Genomic DNA, 17162 nt, shown 5'->3' with positions numbered 1-17162 from the left:
TGCACACAGTTGAGGGGTGAACTAGCAGATGGAAGATCTCTTTCTGTCTCTCCCTCTCAAATAAGTAAATCAAAAAAAAAAAAAAAAAAGGAAAGAAAGAAACTGGATGGAATTAATGTAGTTTGGACGCAATTAAAGAATTCATGAATCTGAAGACATGCCAAAAAGAAATCATCTCAATGGAAGTAAAGAGATAAAAAAAAAAAAAAACACAGTTGAGGGGCTGGCTCTGTGACATAGCTGGTATAGCCACTGCCTGTGGTGCCAGCGTCCCATACGGGCATCAGTTCAAGTCCTGGCTGTCGCTCCCCCTCTTCGTGGAGGAACGACACTAAGCCCTGCCTAGGCTTCCTATCCGAGTCACGGCACCATTATGTCGCTCCCCGTCTTCATGGAGGAACGACACTAAGCCCTGCCTAGGCTTCCTATCCGAGTCACGGCACCATTATGTCGCTCCCCCTCTTCGTGGAGGAACGACACTAAGCCCTGCCTAGGCTTCATATCCGAGTCACGGCACCATTATGTCGCTCCCCCTCTTCCTGGAGGAACGACACAGGACCCTGCGTTGTTCTTTCGTCTGCTCGGCCCTCCCCGGGTTTGCTGCTGGTTCTTCCCGGGTTGGCTACCATCCCTTCCACCTCCGTGGAAGGGCAGTTCCCCCTGGCCACATTCCCCACTTCCGCAGGGGAGCGGCACACCGCCGGCCGGCTTTCTCCGGGGCTGCACAGGTGTTCCTTCAGCTAGATGTTCCCCTTAGATGTTCCTGGTGCATGCCGTCTCTCTCCTCCTTTATAGTCCTCCTCCGCCAATCCTAACTCGGCTGCCCACACGCCGAGTACGCTGCTCTCCAATCAGGAGCAAGTCCTACAGTTTATTGGTTGAACTGGAGGCAGCTGTGCGGAAGCTGTTTACTTCTCTCCCAGCGCCATATTGTGGGAGAGCAGATGCATAGAATAAGTCTTAATTCCAGCTGGCGCTGTGGCTCACTAGGCTAATCCTCCGCCTAGCGGCACCGGCACACCGGGTTCTAGTCCCGGTCAGGGCGCCGGATTCTGTCACGGTTGCCCCTCTTCCAGGCCAGCTCTCTGCTGTGGCCAGGGAGTGCAGTGGAGGATGGCCCAGGTGTTTGGGCCCTGCACCCCATGGGAGACCAGGAAAAGCACCTGGCTCCTGGCTCCTGCCATCGGATCAGTGCGGTGCGCCGGCCGCAGCGCGCTGGCCGCGGCGGCCATTGGAGGGTGAACCAACGGCAAAGGAAGACCTTTCTCTCTGTCTCTCTCTCACTGTACACTCTGCCTGTCAAAAAAAAAAAAAAAAGTCTTAATTCCAGTAACTCAGTCCAGTCCGGGCTGCTCCCCACACCTGGCTGCTCCACTTCCAATCCAGCTCTTTGCTATGGCCTGGGAAAGCAGCAGAAGATGGCCCAAGTCTGTAGGCCCCTGCACCCACATAAGAGACCCTGAAGAGCTCCTGGCTCCTGGCTTCAGATTGGCACAGCTCCAGCCATTGCTGCCATTTGGGAAGTGAACCAGCTGATGGAAGACTTCTCTCTCTTTGCCTCTGCCTCGCCATAACTCTGCCTTTCAAATAAATAAATAAATCTTTAAAAAGAAAGAAAACAGTGGAAAAAATGAACAAAGTCCAGCCTGTGTGACTATCAGTAGTTAAATTGTGTGTAATTGGGTTTGTAGACAGGCAGGGAAAAAAGAAAAGGGCAGAAAAGCATTTAAGGACATATTGTTGGGAATGACTGTAATTTAAAAAAAGAAAAGAAAAAAGCAGCCCCTAGATCCAAAGCTCATCAAAGTCAGAACAGGAGAAATTTTGCAAATAAAGTAATATTGATATATATTGCAGTTAAACAGAATGTCAGAGCTAGGAAAACGCAGCAGTGAAAGCGTTGGAAATGGAGAGCTGACACCACAGCTGGGACAGGTTTATCAGAGAAGTAACCTGAGAGAGGTCATCAGTCACAGGAACTGAGAGGGTTTTGTAGGGTGGGGTTGGGAGGGACTTTCCAGGTGTGCCTGACTTTTGTGGCTAAGTCAGTAGGGCTGGGGTGTTGGTCGAGCAGGAGGTGAAGCAGACTTGTGAGCACACTTGGTTCCCTCTGCCAGGCCCCTGGGGTGAAGCTGTGAGCACACTTTTGGGCCAGGATATTCTGTGCTTTTGTTCTTCCCCATTGCACAAGAAGACCATCTGACAGCTGGCAGAGGAGAGAGGCCAAGTGCAGACAGGAGGCAGCAGGAAGAACGGCGGATGACTCATCAGCAGCGTGGACTCCAGCAGGTGATGGAAGACATCTTTAAAATGGTGAAAGAAAGAGGCCAACTTAGAATTCTATACCCAGCAAAAATATCTTTCATTTCTGAAGTAACGCAATGACATTCTCAGATAAATCCAAGAGTAGCCCAAGGACACCATACAGGAAGCGGTCACCAGAGTTGCGGGAAATGACATCCAGGGACGACTGAATGTGTGAGTGAGCCTTGCCCACCACAGCCCTGGGCCATGAGACTTTCAACAAATATAGAAGTGCAACGTGTGACAATGGCATTATTTTCTGTTGCCATAACAAAACACCAGAGGCTGAGTGATTTACAAAGAAAATGTTTAATTCACAATCTTGGAGGCTTCTAGGGCACAGTGCTGGTGAGGTCTTCATGGCTGACAGCACGACAAGGAGCATGTGTGGGAGGGAAAGGCCATGAGGGAGGCCAGGCAAGAAGCCATAGAGACGAGCAAGGGGCCAGTCTTGCTCTTCCATCACTGCCCTCTCTTGAGAATTCACCGGGATCCCATGAGAACTGCCTGACTGCCTTTCAGGACACCACCCCCATTGCACCAGGCCCACCTCTCAGAGGGCCACCACCTCTCACTGCGGCCACACTGGCGGCCATGTGTCCAGTACGTGTTCAGACCTTGTTCAAGCCACAGCAACAACGCGAGCACCAAGTGTTGGAGGGACTGAATCACAGCACTGAAAGTTTAGTACCTTGTTTTGAATAATAAAATACTACTAGAAGAAAGGCTGTGGTACGTTACAAGTGCCTATTGTAATCTTGAGCATAACCACTGAAAGTCACACAAGGAAGTGTACCCAGAAATTCAGTGGAAGAGATAAAGTGGAATCCAGACGAGAGAAGGGAGGACAAAAGGAAGAAGACAGAGACAAGGGCTAAACTGGACAGCTGGACGCTATTGTGATGGTCAGCTTTAGGGGCTGCGGTGACAGGGTTGAGGGCTGCTGAAGCGCTTCTGTGTCTGTGCAGGGCTCCCAGGAGAGACAAGCGTGTGAGGTGGGAACTGAGCAAGGAAGAGCCGCACCCAGTGTAGGGGTGCCCTCCAGTGCACTGAGAGCCAGTAGGGAGCAAGCAGAACCCCAGGTTCTGCACCCCTGGACTCAGTGTGGCCCCCACAGCCTGCAGACACTGAGGAGGACATCACTGGCTTCCGTGGTCCTGGAGCTTCCACTTGCAGAGAGCCTGCGCAGGTGCCTCAGTCCCCAAAACCCTCTCAGATCCCACATCTGTCTCCAGTTGGCTCTGTTTCTGGTGAACCCTGACCAACACACATAGCAGGAAGAGAATTAATCCAGCCACATCCGTAGCTGTACCGCACAGACGTAGAGGAGTCAGACACTCCACATAGAAGGCAGAGATTGCCAGACGAGAGGCAAGACTGGCCAAAGGCTGTGGTAAGAAAGGTCCCTTAGACATAAAGACAGGCAGAGTGCAGAAGGAAAGGAAAGGAAAGATAGACTGCAAGTGTGAGAAGGGAGGGTGATGGTATTACTGGCAGATAAAGTGGGTTTTAAGACAACGAGTATCACCAAACATTTCATAATGATGAGGGCCCGGTTTATCAGCAAGGTACCTAGTAACAGATCATCTAAGTTCCTGAAGCCACACTAAATGTGACTGAGGATTTCATCTCCCCTCTCAGCAGCTGAGAGAACAATCAAGAAAAAACCTGAAAGATCAGAACATCACTGCCAACAAACTTGGCCTGTTTGGCGTTTATACAACACTGCACCCAACAATGCAGAACCCACATTTATTGCAAGTTTATGTGAAACCTCTTCCAAAATTGAATACACACTGTAGTGATCTTTTAAGTGTCAGTGATTGTCTAGGAACAGATACCACACAGAACACTTTCTCTGGCCAAAGTTACATTAAGTCAGAACTCATTAACAAAACCAGTAACTAGAAACAACTAAAATAGGTGGGAGTTATGTATCCTACTTCTAAAGAGCTCCTGGGTCAAAAAGTCCCAGCATCTGTGAGAATACTGTTCTGTTTCTCTCTTCTCATAACGCCTACAGATCCAGGGCTTCTTTTTGTTGGGAGATTTTTGATAACTGATTCCATCTCTTTACCAATGATAGGTCTGTTCATGTTTTTTATTTCTTCACGCTCTAGTCTTTATAGTTTTGTGTTTCCAGGAATGTATCTGGTTCACCCAATTTACTGGTGTACAGTTGTTCACAGTAATTTCTCATAATCCTGTTTATGTTATGCAATCAGCAGTAATGTTCATACTTTGGTTTCTGAGTAATATGAGTTTCCTTCCTTCCTTCCTTCCCCTCTTCCTTCCTTCCTTCCTTCCTTCCATCTGGCTAAAGGATTTTTTCATTTTCTTTTTTTTTGTCCTTTCCTAAAACCATATTTTTGGTTTTCTGAACTTTGAATTTTTTGAATTTCTGAATTCACTGTTTTTCTGTTTTATTTGTCCTATAATCTGTATTGTTTCCTTCCTTCTGCCAGCTTCAAGTTTAGCTTGTTCTTTTCCTGGTTCCTGAACTTGCAGACTTGAGTGTGGGCAGGAGATGGTCCTCTGCTCCAGTGGTTCCCATGTGAATCCTCCAGCACTGACTGCCTTCGTCCTGCCTGAGGAACGCTCCTTGGACTCCTGCTTTCCTGTTCCTTTCCTAATGTCTTTAAATTCTTGCACCACTTTCTAGGTACTCTGAGACAGCCTAGAATTAGTGTGGTTGAATCCAGGAAAGACAGCAGGGTCTCCAGGGTCTGCTGCACTCTTCAGAGTGATCCCGGCGGGAGACAGGAGCTGCACAGCAACCTGGTTAGGAGCTTCATGTGGAGAGCCATTCTCTGAAGGGGCAGTGGGGCTGTGAAGCCCTCTCTGGGGTTGAAAGGGAATATCCAAGGGGGAACAGGCCTCAGAGGGGTCTCTCCCTCCAATCCCCATCAAGATAGGTGTCGTGAACGTGTATTTCTATATCCAGTGTCAGAATACAGTATGTAGGGTTAGCATAACCGTTCTTGCCTGCCTTAGCCAACCAATGGCCAATCCTGACCTTTCAGAGCTGGAGGCGTAGAATATAAAACACAGCATGGTATAAAGTCGGCCTAGAAACCAGTGGGTCAAGGACAAATTTCTTTCTTTCTTTCTTTCTTTCTTTCTTTCTTTCTTTCTTTCTTTCTTTCTTTCTTTCTTTCTTTCTTTTTTCAGGCAGAGTTAGACAGAGAGAGAGAGAGACAAAGAGAAAGGTCTTCCTTCCATTGGTTCACCCCCCAAATAGCTGCTATGGCTGACGCAGCACGCCTATCCGAAGCCAGAAGCCAGGTGCTTCCTCCTGGTCTCCCATGGGGTGCAGGGCCCAAGCACTTGGGCCATCCTCCACTGCCTTCCCGGGCCACAGCCGAGAGCTGGACTGGCAGAGGAGCAACCGGGACAGAATCCGGCACCCCAAACGGACAAGAACCCAGGGTGCCGGCGCCGCAGGCGGAGGATTAGCCTAGTGAGCTGTGGTGCCGGCCTGGGACAAGTTTCAAGAGTATGCTGAACAGTCACCCAACACACTATAAGTCACTCAGGAAAATATCAGTATAGATATCCTCCCCTCCCCTGACTCCCACACCTAAGACCAAATGAAGTCCAGATGAATCCAATTTAATATGAACCAAAATGTGGCTGGCACTGTGGCACAGCAGGTTAAAGCTCTGGCCTGAAGCACTGGCATCCCATATGGGTGCAGGTTGGTTTCCTGGCTGCTCCAATTCCAATCCAGCTCTCTGCTATGGCCTGGGAAAGCAGTGGAAGATGGCCCAAGTCCTTGGGCCCCTGCACCCACGTGGGAGACCCAGAGGTAGCTCCTGGCTCCTGGCTTTGGATCAGCGCAGTTCTGGCCATTGCAGCCAATTGGGGAGTGAACCATCAGATGGAAGACCTCTCTCTCTCTCTCTCTCTCTCTCTGCCTCTCCTCTCTCTCTCTGTGTAACTCTTTCAAATAAGTAAATAAATAAATCTTTTAAAAAAATATGAATCAAAGAGAGATACAGGTAGATTGGAACCTGCTTTCCCAACAAGAAAGGACTGACTTTCCAGACTTAAGCAGAGAGACATCACAAATAGTTTGATGGCAGAAACATCTAGAAAATTTGTGGGGGCCAGCGCTGTGGCTTAGCAGGTGAAGCCACTGCCTGCAGTGCCGGCATCCCATATGGCCGCTGGTTCAAGTCTCTGCTGCTCCACTTCCAATCCAGCTCTCTGCTGTAGCCTGGGAAAGCAGTAGAAGATGGCCCAAATCCTTGGGCCCTTGCACCTGTGTGGGAGATCCAGAAGAAACTCCTGGCTCCTGGCTTTGGATCGGCACAGCTCCAGCCATTGCAGCCAACTGGGGAGTGAACCAGTTGATGGAGGCGCTCTCTCTCTTTCTCTCTGCTTCTCCTTCTCTCTCTGTGTGTAACTGAGTTTCAAGTAAATAAATAAATCTTTAAAAAAACCTGTGCTTCAAAAACATCCTTAAGTCATGGTTGCAGTGAACTCGCAGAAGGCTGGCACTGTGACTCACTAGACTAAGCCTCTGCCTACGGCGCCAGGTTCTAGTCCCGGTTGGGGCACCAGATTCTGTCCTGGTTGCTCCTCTTCCAGTCCCTGCTGTGGCCCAGGAGTGCAGTGGAGGATGGCCCAAGTGCTTGGGCCCTGCACCCGCATGGGAGACCAGGAGAAGCACCTGGCTCCTGGCTTTGGATCAGCGCGGTGTGCCAGCCGCAGCGTGCTGGCTGCAGTGGCCATTGGGGGATGAACCAATGGAAAAGGAAGACCTTTCTCTCTGTCTCTCTCTCTCACTGTCCACTCTAAATCAGAAACTTTAGCTCACAGCAGGTCCAAATCTATTCCTAATAATATGCATTACAATGTTACTTATAGTAGTAGAAGAGGAAATAAGTATTAGGAAGATGGTTACATTGATGATGTATAAACTCAAGGTATCCAGGACTATATGAAGAACTCCAGAATTTCAGGGGCAGAATAGTCCAGCTCATACAGTGGGCAAAGGACTTGATTAACATTTCTCCCAAGAAGATAAGTCAGTGTCAATCAGCACCTGGAAAGGTACTGTCACTAATCACTCGGGACAGGCAAATCAAAACCTCTGATAGATGTCACTTTTAGTCCAGGTGGATTCCATTTCTCATCCAAGTAGACGCCACTTCCCATCTAGGTAGATGCCACTTCCCATCCAGGTAGACGCCACTTCCTATCCAAGAGGATACCACGTCCCATCCAGGTAGATGCCATTTCCTGTCTAGGTAGACACCACTTCCTATCCAGGTAGACGCCACTTCCCGTCCAGGTAGACTCCACTTCCCGTCCAGGTAGACTCCACTTCCTGTCCAGGTAGACTCCACTTCCTGTCCAGGTAGACTCTACTTCCTGTCCAGGTAGACTCCACTTCCTGTCCAAGAGGATGCCACCCCCATCCAGGTAGATGCCACTTCCTGTCCAGGTAGACGCCACTTCCTGTCCAGGTAGACTCCACTTCCTGTCCAGGTAGACTCTACTTCCTGTCCAGGTAGACTCCACTTCCTGTCCAAGAGGATGCCACCCCCATCCAGGTAGACTCCACTTCCTGTCCAGGTAGACTCCACTTCCCGTCCAGGTAGACTCCACTTCCCATCCAGGTAGACTCCACTTCCTGTCCAGGTAGACTCTACTTCCTGTCCAGGTAGACTCCACTTCCTGTCTAGGTAGACTCTACTTCCTGTCCAGGTAGACTCCACTTCCTGTCCAAGAGGATGCCACCCCCATCCAGGTAGATGCCACTTCCTGTCCAGGTAGACGCCACTTCCTATCCAGGTAGACTCCACTTCCCGTCCAGGTAGACTCCACTTCCTGTCCAGGTAGACTCTACTTCCTGTCCAGGTAGACTCCACTTCCTGTCCAGGTAGACTCTACTTCCTGTCCAGGTAGACTCCACTTCCTGTCCAAGAGGATGCCACCCCCATCCAGGTAGATGCCACTTCCTGTCCAGGTAGACTCTACTTCCTGTCCAGGTAGACTCCACTTCCCGTCCAGGTAGACTCCACTTCCCATCCAGGTAGACTCCACTTCCTGTCCAAGAGGATGCCACCCCCATCCAGGTAGACTCTACTTCCTGTCCAGGTAGACTCCACTTCCTGTCCAAGAGGATGCCACCCCCATCCAGGTAGATGCCACTTCCTGTCCAGGTAGACTCTACTTCCCGTCCAGGTAGACTCCACTTCCCGTCCAGGTAGACTCCACTTCCCATCCAGGTAGACTCCACTTCCTGTCCAAGAGGATGCCACCCCCATCCAGGTAGACTCTACTTCCTGTCCAGGTAGACTCCACTTCCTGTCCAAGAGGATGCCACCCCCATCCAGGTAGATGCCACTTCCTGTCCAGGTAGACTCTACTTCCTGTCCAGGTAGACTCCACTTCCCGTCCAGGTAGACTCCACTTCCCATCCAGGTAGACTCCACTTCCTGTCCAAGAGGATGCCACCCCCATCCAGGTAGATGCCACTTCCCGTCCAGGTAGACTCCACTTCCCGTCCAGGTAGACTCCACTTCCCATCCAGGTAGATGCCACTTCCCGTCCAGGTAGACTCCACTTCCCGTCCAGGTAGACTCCACTTCCTGTCCAGGTAGACTCTACTTCCTGTCCAGGTAGACTCCACTTCCTGTCCAAGAGGATGCCACCCCCATCCAGGTAGATGCCACTTCCTGTCCAGGTAGACTCCACTTCCCGTCCAGGTAGACTCCACTTCCCGTCCAGGTAGATGCCACTTCCCGTCCAGGTAGACTCCACTTCCCGTCCAGGTAGACTCCACTTCCTGTCCAGGTAGACTCTACTTCCTGTCCAGGTAGACTCCACTTCCTGTCCAAGAGGATGCCACCCCCATCCAGGTAGATGCCACTTCCTGTCCAGGTAGACGCCACTTCCTATCCAGGTAGACGCCACTTCCCGTCCAGGTAGACTCCACTTCCTGTCCAGGTAGACTCCACTTCCCGTCCAGGTAGACTCCACTTCCCATCCAGGTAGATGCCACTTCCCGTCCAGGTAGACTCCACTTCCCGTCCAGGTAGACTCCACTTCCCGTCCAGGTAGACTCCACTTCCTGTCCAGGTAGACTCTACTTCCTGTCCAGGTAGACTCCACTTCCTGTCCAGGTAGACTCTACTTCCTGTCCAGGTAGACTCCACTTCCTGTCCAAGAGGATGCCACCCCCATCCAGGTAGATGCCACTTCCTGTCCAGGTAGACGCCACTTCCTATCCAGGTAGACTCCACTTCCCGTCCAGGTAGACTCTACTTCCTGTCCAGGTAGACTCCACTTCCTGTCCAGGTAGACTCTACTTCCTGTCCAGGTAGACTCCACTTCCTGTCCAAGAGGATGCCACCCCCATCCAGGTAGATGCCACTTCCTGTCCAGGTAGACTCTACTTCCTGTCCAGGTAGACTCCACTTCCCGTCCAGGTAGACTCCACTTCCTGTCCAAGAGGATGCCACCCCCATCCAGGTAGATGCCACTTCCCGTCCAGGTAGACTCCACTTCCCGTCCAGGTAGACTCCACTTCCCATCCAGGTAGACTCCACTTCCTGTCCAGGTAGACTCTACTTCCTGTCCAGGTAGACTCCACTTCCTGTCCAGGTAGACTCTACTTCCTGTCCAGGTAGACTCCACTTCCTGTCCAAGAGGATGCCACCCCCATCCAGGTAGATGCCACTTCCTGTCCAGGTAGACGCCACTTCCCGTCCAGGAGGATAACTTGAGTGTTGGTGAGGAACCCTTGTGCACTACTGGGGTGGTTATAAAGTGGAACAGCTGCTGTGAACACTGTTCTTCACACAACCAAAAGGGATACCATACAATCCAGCACTTCTTGTTCTGGATGGAGATCCAGAAGAATAGAAACCGCAGACTCCCAGTGATGTATTTGTGTGTCATATTCACAGCAGCATATTTACAGTAGCTGAAAGGGAGAGCAACCCAGATGCCATGAAGGGGCGACCCAAATGAGATGCTGCGTACCCTTAATCAGGAGAGCTGTGGCTCATGCTGCAGCGTGGATGGACTTGGACATGCCATGGGGACTTTATGCTGCATGAAATGAGCTTGTCACAAAATTGGTCAAGACAGGAAGGAGGTGACCGGTCAGCCCTGGGTCCTGAGACTAACCAGAATTTTATGTCAGACTGAAGCTTGTCCCAGGCCTTGCATGCTCAGATCCCTCTCAGATGCATCTGAAACCCAGGCAGGGCCCCAGACCCAAAGTATTTTAATTGATCAGAGCAAAATTTGGAGAAAATAAATATTAGCCTTTTGTTACTGTGATGAAATGCCTATGGCAGGCTACTTTATAAAGAAAAGAGGTTTCTTTTGGCTCATAGTTCTGGAGTTGCAAGGTCTGGGGTCTGGTCTAGTAGTGGCCACCTTGCCAAGACCTTGCCAAGCCCGAGCTGATCGAAGAACATGGTGTGTTGAGAGACAGGCAGAGCATGGGAGTCTGCAACTGTCCCTCTCTGTGTATAAAACCACCCCAACACCATCTTCAGAACGCTTCCACCCTCCTGATCCCACTAACGTAAGACAGGGGATTCAGCCACACCTGAGAAGGACAGCCCCTGGCAATAAATACCTAGTGAGGTAGTGAGGAGTGCCCAGTGGCCCAGGAAGTGCTGCTTCCAGGAAAGACCCTGGAGTGAGGTGCTCCAGCACCCCAGCACCCTCTCCCGGTCCCCCTGGCCCAGGGTAAACACTGGAGGAGCAGCGTCCCTTCCCAAGTGCCCTCAGCTTGGCCTCCTCCCCTCCCCGTCCCACTTGCCGCCTGCCTCCAGCCTCCAGAGAGAACTTTAAGATAGCATTTGAGCCAAAGAGAAACCTGTGTGATTTGTTTGGTGTGCTGAGGTGCAAGGACCGCTCCCCAGCGTGACCTCCTCCTTGTGGGAGCTCACTCGCTGACACCGCAGTCATGTTCATGCACACCTTCCCCGGCCCCTACAGAGGCACACAGCTAACCTCCTCCTTCTCTTTTCCAGGCAAGGTACGCTGGCCTTGTCTTCCTCCACCCAGGCTGGCCGCTGTGCATCCACGAGAAGGTGGTGGTGCAGCTGGCATCCCTGCACGAGGCCAGGCTCCGGCCTGGAGACTTCTACCTGCAGGTTACATCAGCCGAGAGGCAATCAGCCAGGCTGGTCTTGAAATGCCTCTCCCCGCTGGGGAACACAGAGGAAGTCACCGTCCCTGAGGCCATGTATGGCTGTGTCTTCACGGGAGAGTTTCTGCAGCAGGTGAATGCAGGCCGGGGCTGTGTCCCTTTGCAAAACTGCCTTCTGACCTCGGGCTCTGCCGTTCACCGTACCCCGTGGAGCAGTGTCACAGACCCTGTCTTTCTACCCGCTGGAGCCATCCCGCAGACCTGCCCCAGCCATGTGGGGCCTGAGAAGTCCCTGCTGGGCAGCACCTCAGAGGTCCCAGGGCCAGCACGAGCCATGGCTAGCAGCACGACTCTGCCTCACCACCATGGGCATCTGGGCTGTGAGCAGCCCGGGCACCCGCCCTACCTAAGAAGAGCTGACTTGGATGGCCCCAGGAAAACTGCCGACAGAGGTGTGATGAAGGGCAGGCAGGAGTCCCCTGAAAGCAATAGGGGCCTGGACCCCACAGACCAGGACACTCCTCACCCCACCTGCCCTGGAGACCTGAGCAGCCCGCAGGCCAGGAGGAAGCTGGTGGGGGATCGTGCGAGAGCAGAGGCCAGACGGTGGTTCAGGAAATCGTACATGGAGGCCCTGAGGAACCCTATGCCCCTTGGCCCCAGCTCCGAGGAGTCCCTGACTGGCAATAAGGACCTTAAAGCTGGGATGATGACCAGCCCAACACAGAGAGAATCTCCTGACCCCACAGGGAGCCCTCAACAGACCCTGAGCAAAGAGAAAACAGTTGCCCTGAGGTGGACCTGCTCAGGAGCCTCAGGGAGGACCCGTCCCAGGAGGTCTCAGTCCTGGGACAGGTCACTCAGAAGCTCCCAGAGGACAGAACCTGCAGCCCACAGGACCTCCCACCATGCAGTGAGCAGGGGCTCTGGGGGTCTCTCAGGAGGACACGCTGTGGGAACCAGAAACGCCTGCTCTGTCAGCCCATCTCATGTTGCAGCTGCAGCTCCCACCTGCACCCAGGAGGAAGGTCAGTGCTCTGCTCCCTCTCCCTCCCTCTCCCCTCCCATCTGCACCAAGGATGAAAGTTAGTGCCCCCCCCACACCCCTTGTCGGTATTTGGGTGCTTCCTGGCTCACAGGAAACCTGTCCCCATGTTCACATGGACTTACACTGTAGAGATGAGTTCAGCCCTGTGGTGGGCAGGACTGTGCTCCCTCTGGGGGCTCCACGGGCTTCTTTTTACCTCTTCCAGCTTCTGGGAGCTGCAGGCGTCCTATGACTTGTGGATGCGTCCCTCTGTCCTCTGTTCCTGTTTTCACATGGCCTCTCCCTCTTCTCATACAAGGGTACCTGTCCTTGGAGGTGGTCTCAGATCATTCATTCATCCAACAAATGGTATCTGAGTTGTCAGGGCTTGATTAGCACAGTGGATATCTGCTCTGATTTTGGCGTTTTTTAAAATTTAATTTTTTATTGAGGGACAGATACTCCCCCAATCTGCAGCGCCTGAGGCTGAGCTAGGTTGAAGCCTGGAGTCAGGATCTTAATCCAGGTCTCCCATTTGAGTACCAGGAACCCAACTACTTGGGCCATCACTGCCTCCCAGGTTCTGCATTAGCAGGAAGCTGGAGTCAGGAGCCAGACTTGGGTATCCAGTATGGAACACAGGTGTTTTAACTGCTAGGCCAATCGCCTGACCTCCTGGCTTATAAGAGACCCAGACCCTCAGGCTTCCCCTCCCATGGCCCCATGCTCTGTACTGAGTTGAAGAAGAGCCCACAGGAGCAGCCTGATGAGAGCAGTCCCATGTAAAAGTGACATCTGCACTTCCCACGCACGTGGGCAGCCTGGGCTTCACTGTAGAACTGGAGCCTCTGGGCCCAAATACCAGTAGCCTGTGGGGTGTTCTGGAAGACACTGGAACAGGCGTGATGAAGTCCACTTTGAAAAGCACTGTGTGCGGGGCCGGCACTGTGGCACAGCGGGTTAACGCACTGGCCTGAAGCACTGGCATCCCATATGGACGCCGGTTCAAGACCTGGCTGCTCTGCTTCCGATCCAGCTCTCTGCTGTGACCTGGGAAAGCAGTGGAAGATGACCCAAGTCCTTGGGCTCCTGCACCTGTGTGAGAGACCCAGAGGAAGCTCCTGGCTTCGGATCGGCGCAGCTCCAGCTGTTGTGGCCAATTGGGGAGCGAACCATCGGATGGAAGACCTTTCTCTCTCTCTCTGCCTTTCCTCTCTGTAACTCTGACTTTCAAATAGGTGAATAAATCTTTAAAAAGAAAGAAAAAAGAAAAGCACTGTGTGACTGACACCCAGGAAACCCCAGGCAGACAGATAACAGTTCCCAAAGCAACCCTGCAAGGAACAGCGCAGTCATGGGTGAAGCCAAAAGTATGAGTGAAGGAGCTAGAAACGAGGCCATGCAGGGTTCGATCCCTCTGATACGAAGTGCCCAGAATAAGGGGGCTCTCCAGACACAGGAGGGAGCCGAGACAGAGCTGGTGCTCGCGGCTCTCGTGGAACCATTCTAAACCGGCTGGTGGCGGCGTTCTGCTCGGCTAAGTAGCTAAAACAGGTGTGTGCGTTAGGTGTAGAGCACACCTGTTTAAAGAAGAGAAAGTGTGGGTGTTTCTGGCCCAGGTGGAATGAGAAAGCCACTGAAGTAGTCAGGGATCTCAGAAGAAAGAGTGTGGGCTGCTCCTGTGCAGTCCCGAAGGCCTCAGGGGCCCCACGTCCCGCTGGGCCATCCCCCCTGCTCTGGACCTGGCCAGGGAGCTGCCGACCACAGCCGTGATATGGTTCAGCCCCTGTGTCTGGTGTGCAGGCATGGGCTGCCCGCTGCCTGCCCTCTGGGAGTTGCAGAGTGAGGCCCCACTCCTCTGAGAGACACCGCCTGCCCCTGGGGTACCTGCACCCCTGTGGATGTGTTTATGACACACGGTGACATCTGTGTTAGAAAGTCCGTGTTTCTTCCTGGGGCGGCTGTCAGTCGTGAGCCACACGTCCTCCAGGATCAGGGCGATGCTCACGGAGCCATTGCGTCCACGTGAAAATTGAGCGATTTTCCTCAAACCACAGGGAAACCACTCCCATCTGACCCATCTCTCTGCTCTGCTCAGCTGTTCTTCCTACCCCAGCCTTCGTCCGAGAACGGGAGCCCAGCAGGTGTCCAGATGTGACTGCTGAGCTGCTATGCTCTGAGGGTGAAGGGCGGCCACCCAGCACTGTGGACCTCCCCAGCCAGGGACCCCAGCAAGTGCTGGACACCAACCAGGAGCTGCTGCAGTCCGGGGTCATCACCCTCCCAGGTGAGTTTGTGCCAGCTCCCTGCCCAGGCCTTAGCCAACAACACAAATCAGGGCTTACAGACCCTCGCTTGCCACCCCAGCTGGAAGCCCGCTGGTGGCGTCCCCATTCATGGTGCCACTGTCTCTGCAGGGACCCGTGACCGCCACGGCAGGGCAGTGGTGCAGGTCTGCACGAGGGGCCCGCTCTGGTCCAGCAAACACTCGTCCCATGCCGAGCTGAGCTGCCTGCTGATGTACCTCTGTGGCATCCCCAGGTAGGCCCCGGGCCAGGCTCTCGCCTTGCAGACCCAGTTGGCTCCAGCCACATTCCTGGCAGAGGAGGCCCTGAGGCAAAGAGGCTGCAGGGTTGTGGGAGGAGGGGGTGCCACATCTGTGCCAGATGCCTGCTTCCTTCACACGTCACAGCTCCCGAGTGCTTCTCGCGGACTTGAGGAGCACTGTTTCTCATCCGCAGCAAACATCGAGTTGTAGATATTCTTTAGCAGAGCTGTGCCCTGGACATGGGCGAGGATGCAGCCGTCCCAGCCTGTGTGGGTGGTGGCCTCACCCTGGCTCACAGTGCACGTCCACGCTGCAATGAGCATCCTCGCGCCTGGCTCACTCGGAAAGAGTGTCCACTGACCCTGGACGTTAGAGCAGTAAACCTCTGAAGGAGGAGTCAGCGCACCCTATTAAATTTAGATCTGAAACTTCCCGTCACAATCAGATCAAGTTTTTACATGGAGGGTTCCAAACACAGGAGATGGTCATCTTAGTCTCAAAAGATGGCCTAACATGGGCCAGTGTTGTGGCACAGTGGGTTACGCTGCCGCCTGCGATGCCAGCATCCCATGCGGGCACTCGTTTGTGTTCTGCTGCTCTGCTTTAGATCCAGCTCCCTGCTAATGGCCCGGAAAAGCAACGGAAGATGACCCAGGTCTTTGGGCCCCTGTCACCCATGTGGGAGACCCAGAAGAGGCTCGTGGTTTCTGGCTTCTGCCTGGCCCAGCACTGGCCATTGTGGCCATCTGGAGAGTGAAACAACAGATGGAAGATCTCTGTCTCTCACTCTCTCTCTGTAACTCTGCTTTTCAAAAACATCAAATAATCTTTTTTTAAATATCCTAGCCACCTCTTGCTAGCTATGGGTAAATAATGAGCCAGGTGGCTGACTCAGCCTCATTCTGGAGACGGGGCTGAGCTGACCCCCAGGACCAGGCTCGTGTTTGTGGGGAAGCCAGCCCCCTGTGAAGTCTTTTCTTCCTGGATGGGCAGTTGCAGGGCCTTGGTCACCCATTGTGGGGTGTTTAAGAGGAAGTAACCCCAGCCTGCCGGAGCTGTGTCTGCTAGGTGAGCCAATGCACTGGTGGGCAGTGGCCCTCGGGAAGCAGGACCCAGAGGAGAATCCCCAGTGTCTGGAACCGGCCCAGATGGAGCCTCAAGATGGAAAAGCTAGTTTGGGTTGGTTGAGACCGGCTGTGTTTCTCTCCCCAGGAAGGAGGTGCGGGACCTAGGGCTGCTCGTCCTGGTGGACGCCCGCAGAAGTCCAGTCTCCCCTGCTCTCTCCTGGGCCCTCTCTGGACTGCAGGTGAGGCTGAGTCTTCACCCGCCAGGGGATCCCAGAGCATCTCTGTGCCACATGCTGCAGGGCCTCCTGTGGCAGCTGGCCCGTGGTCACCTCCACGGCTACTAATGCTTAGCATTGAAGGGTAGAGAGCCCTCTCCTGCCCAAGGCTGGGCCCAGGCTCTCTGGGAAATCCTGTCTGCTCCATCTGCTGGGTCCTTGGGACACGGAGAGTGCCCTGTGCCCAGTCCCTGAAACCATTTCGCCTCCTAGAGTGGGCATTTGACAGCCTGGAGGATCTTGGGGAGTGCCTGGGGCCTTTCTCCCAGTGCCTTGATGATGACCCCTTCTTCTGTGGGAGTCTTAGCCCCACCCTCAGTTCCTCCCTTGAAAATGCTCTTTCATTTTCTGCGCACAACCAGGCTGAGAACTTTCCAAGTCTGCTGTTTCCCTGTCATCTGTAGTTCTGTCTTCAAGTCATCTCTTTGCTCTGTCATTTCGCCGGTGGCACAGCAGCCTCAATGGAGTGCTGCTGGAGAAGTTTCTTGCGCTAGGTAACCTGGTGCATCACTGTCGAGTTCTGCATTACTTCTGTCCCTAGGGCATGAACACAGTGCAGCCAAGCTCTCTGCAAATGTAAAATGAGGATGGTTTTACTTTCTAATACCTGGTAACTCAGTTCCATTAAGCGTGTGAAAATAGGCTCAGCATCATTAGTCACGGGGGAAATGCAGCTTAAAACCAAAATGAGACAACACACAAAGCAACAGCAACAAGCCACAAAACCTGACAGTAACCAGTGCTGGGTGTTTGTTGTTGGAAACGCACAGTCGTGCAGCCTCTCTGGAAGACACACTGGTCAAGTGACCCAGAAGGC

At 53.0% G+C, this 17162-nt stretch overlaps 1 protein-coding gene across 5 annotated transcripts in view; it reads left to right on the top strand.

The window, feature by feature from the left end:
* PLEKHG4B (pleckstrin homology and RhoGEF domain containing G4B) overlaps window positions 1-17162 on the top strand; it is a 61227-nt gene that overhangs the window by 26524 nt on the left and 17541 nt on the right. For 4 of the 5 annotated variants that reach the window (XM_017339229.3, XM_051829785.2, XM_008251397.4 and 1 more), the window contains exons 3-6: window positions 11310-12456; window positions 14554-14742; window positions 14873-14996; window positions 16216-16309. In XM_017339229.3, the coding sequence (XP_017194718.3) occupies window positions 11310-12456; window positions 14554-14742; window positions 14873-14996; window positions 16216-16309 (1554 nt within the window). Of the gene's footprint in view, window positions 1-9046; window positions 10050-11309; window positions 12457-14553; window positions 14743-14872; window positions 14997-16215; window positions 16310-17162 lie in introns of those variants that run through there. The other variant, XM_051829788.2, reaches the window with a different exon arrangement.

Source organism: Oryctolagus cuniculus, chromosome 14 (genome assembly GCF_964237555.1).
Source record: "Oryctolagus cuniculus chromosome 14, mOryCun1.1, whole genome shotgun sequence".
NCBI lineage: Eukaryota > Metazoa > Chordata > Mammalia > Lagomorpha > Leporidae > Oryctolagus > Oryctolagus cuniculus.
The sequence above is the reverse complement of the archived record's forward strand: the minus strand, read 5'-3'. Positions and strand labels throughout refer to the sequence as shown.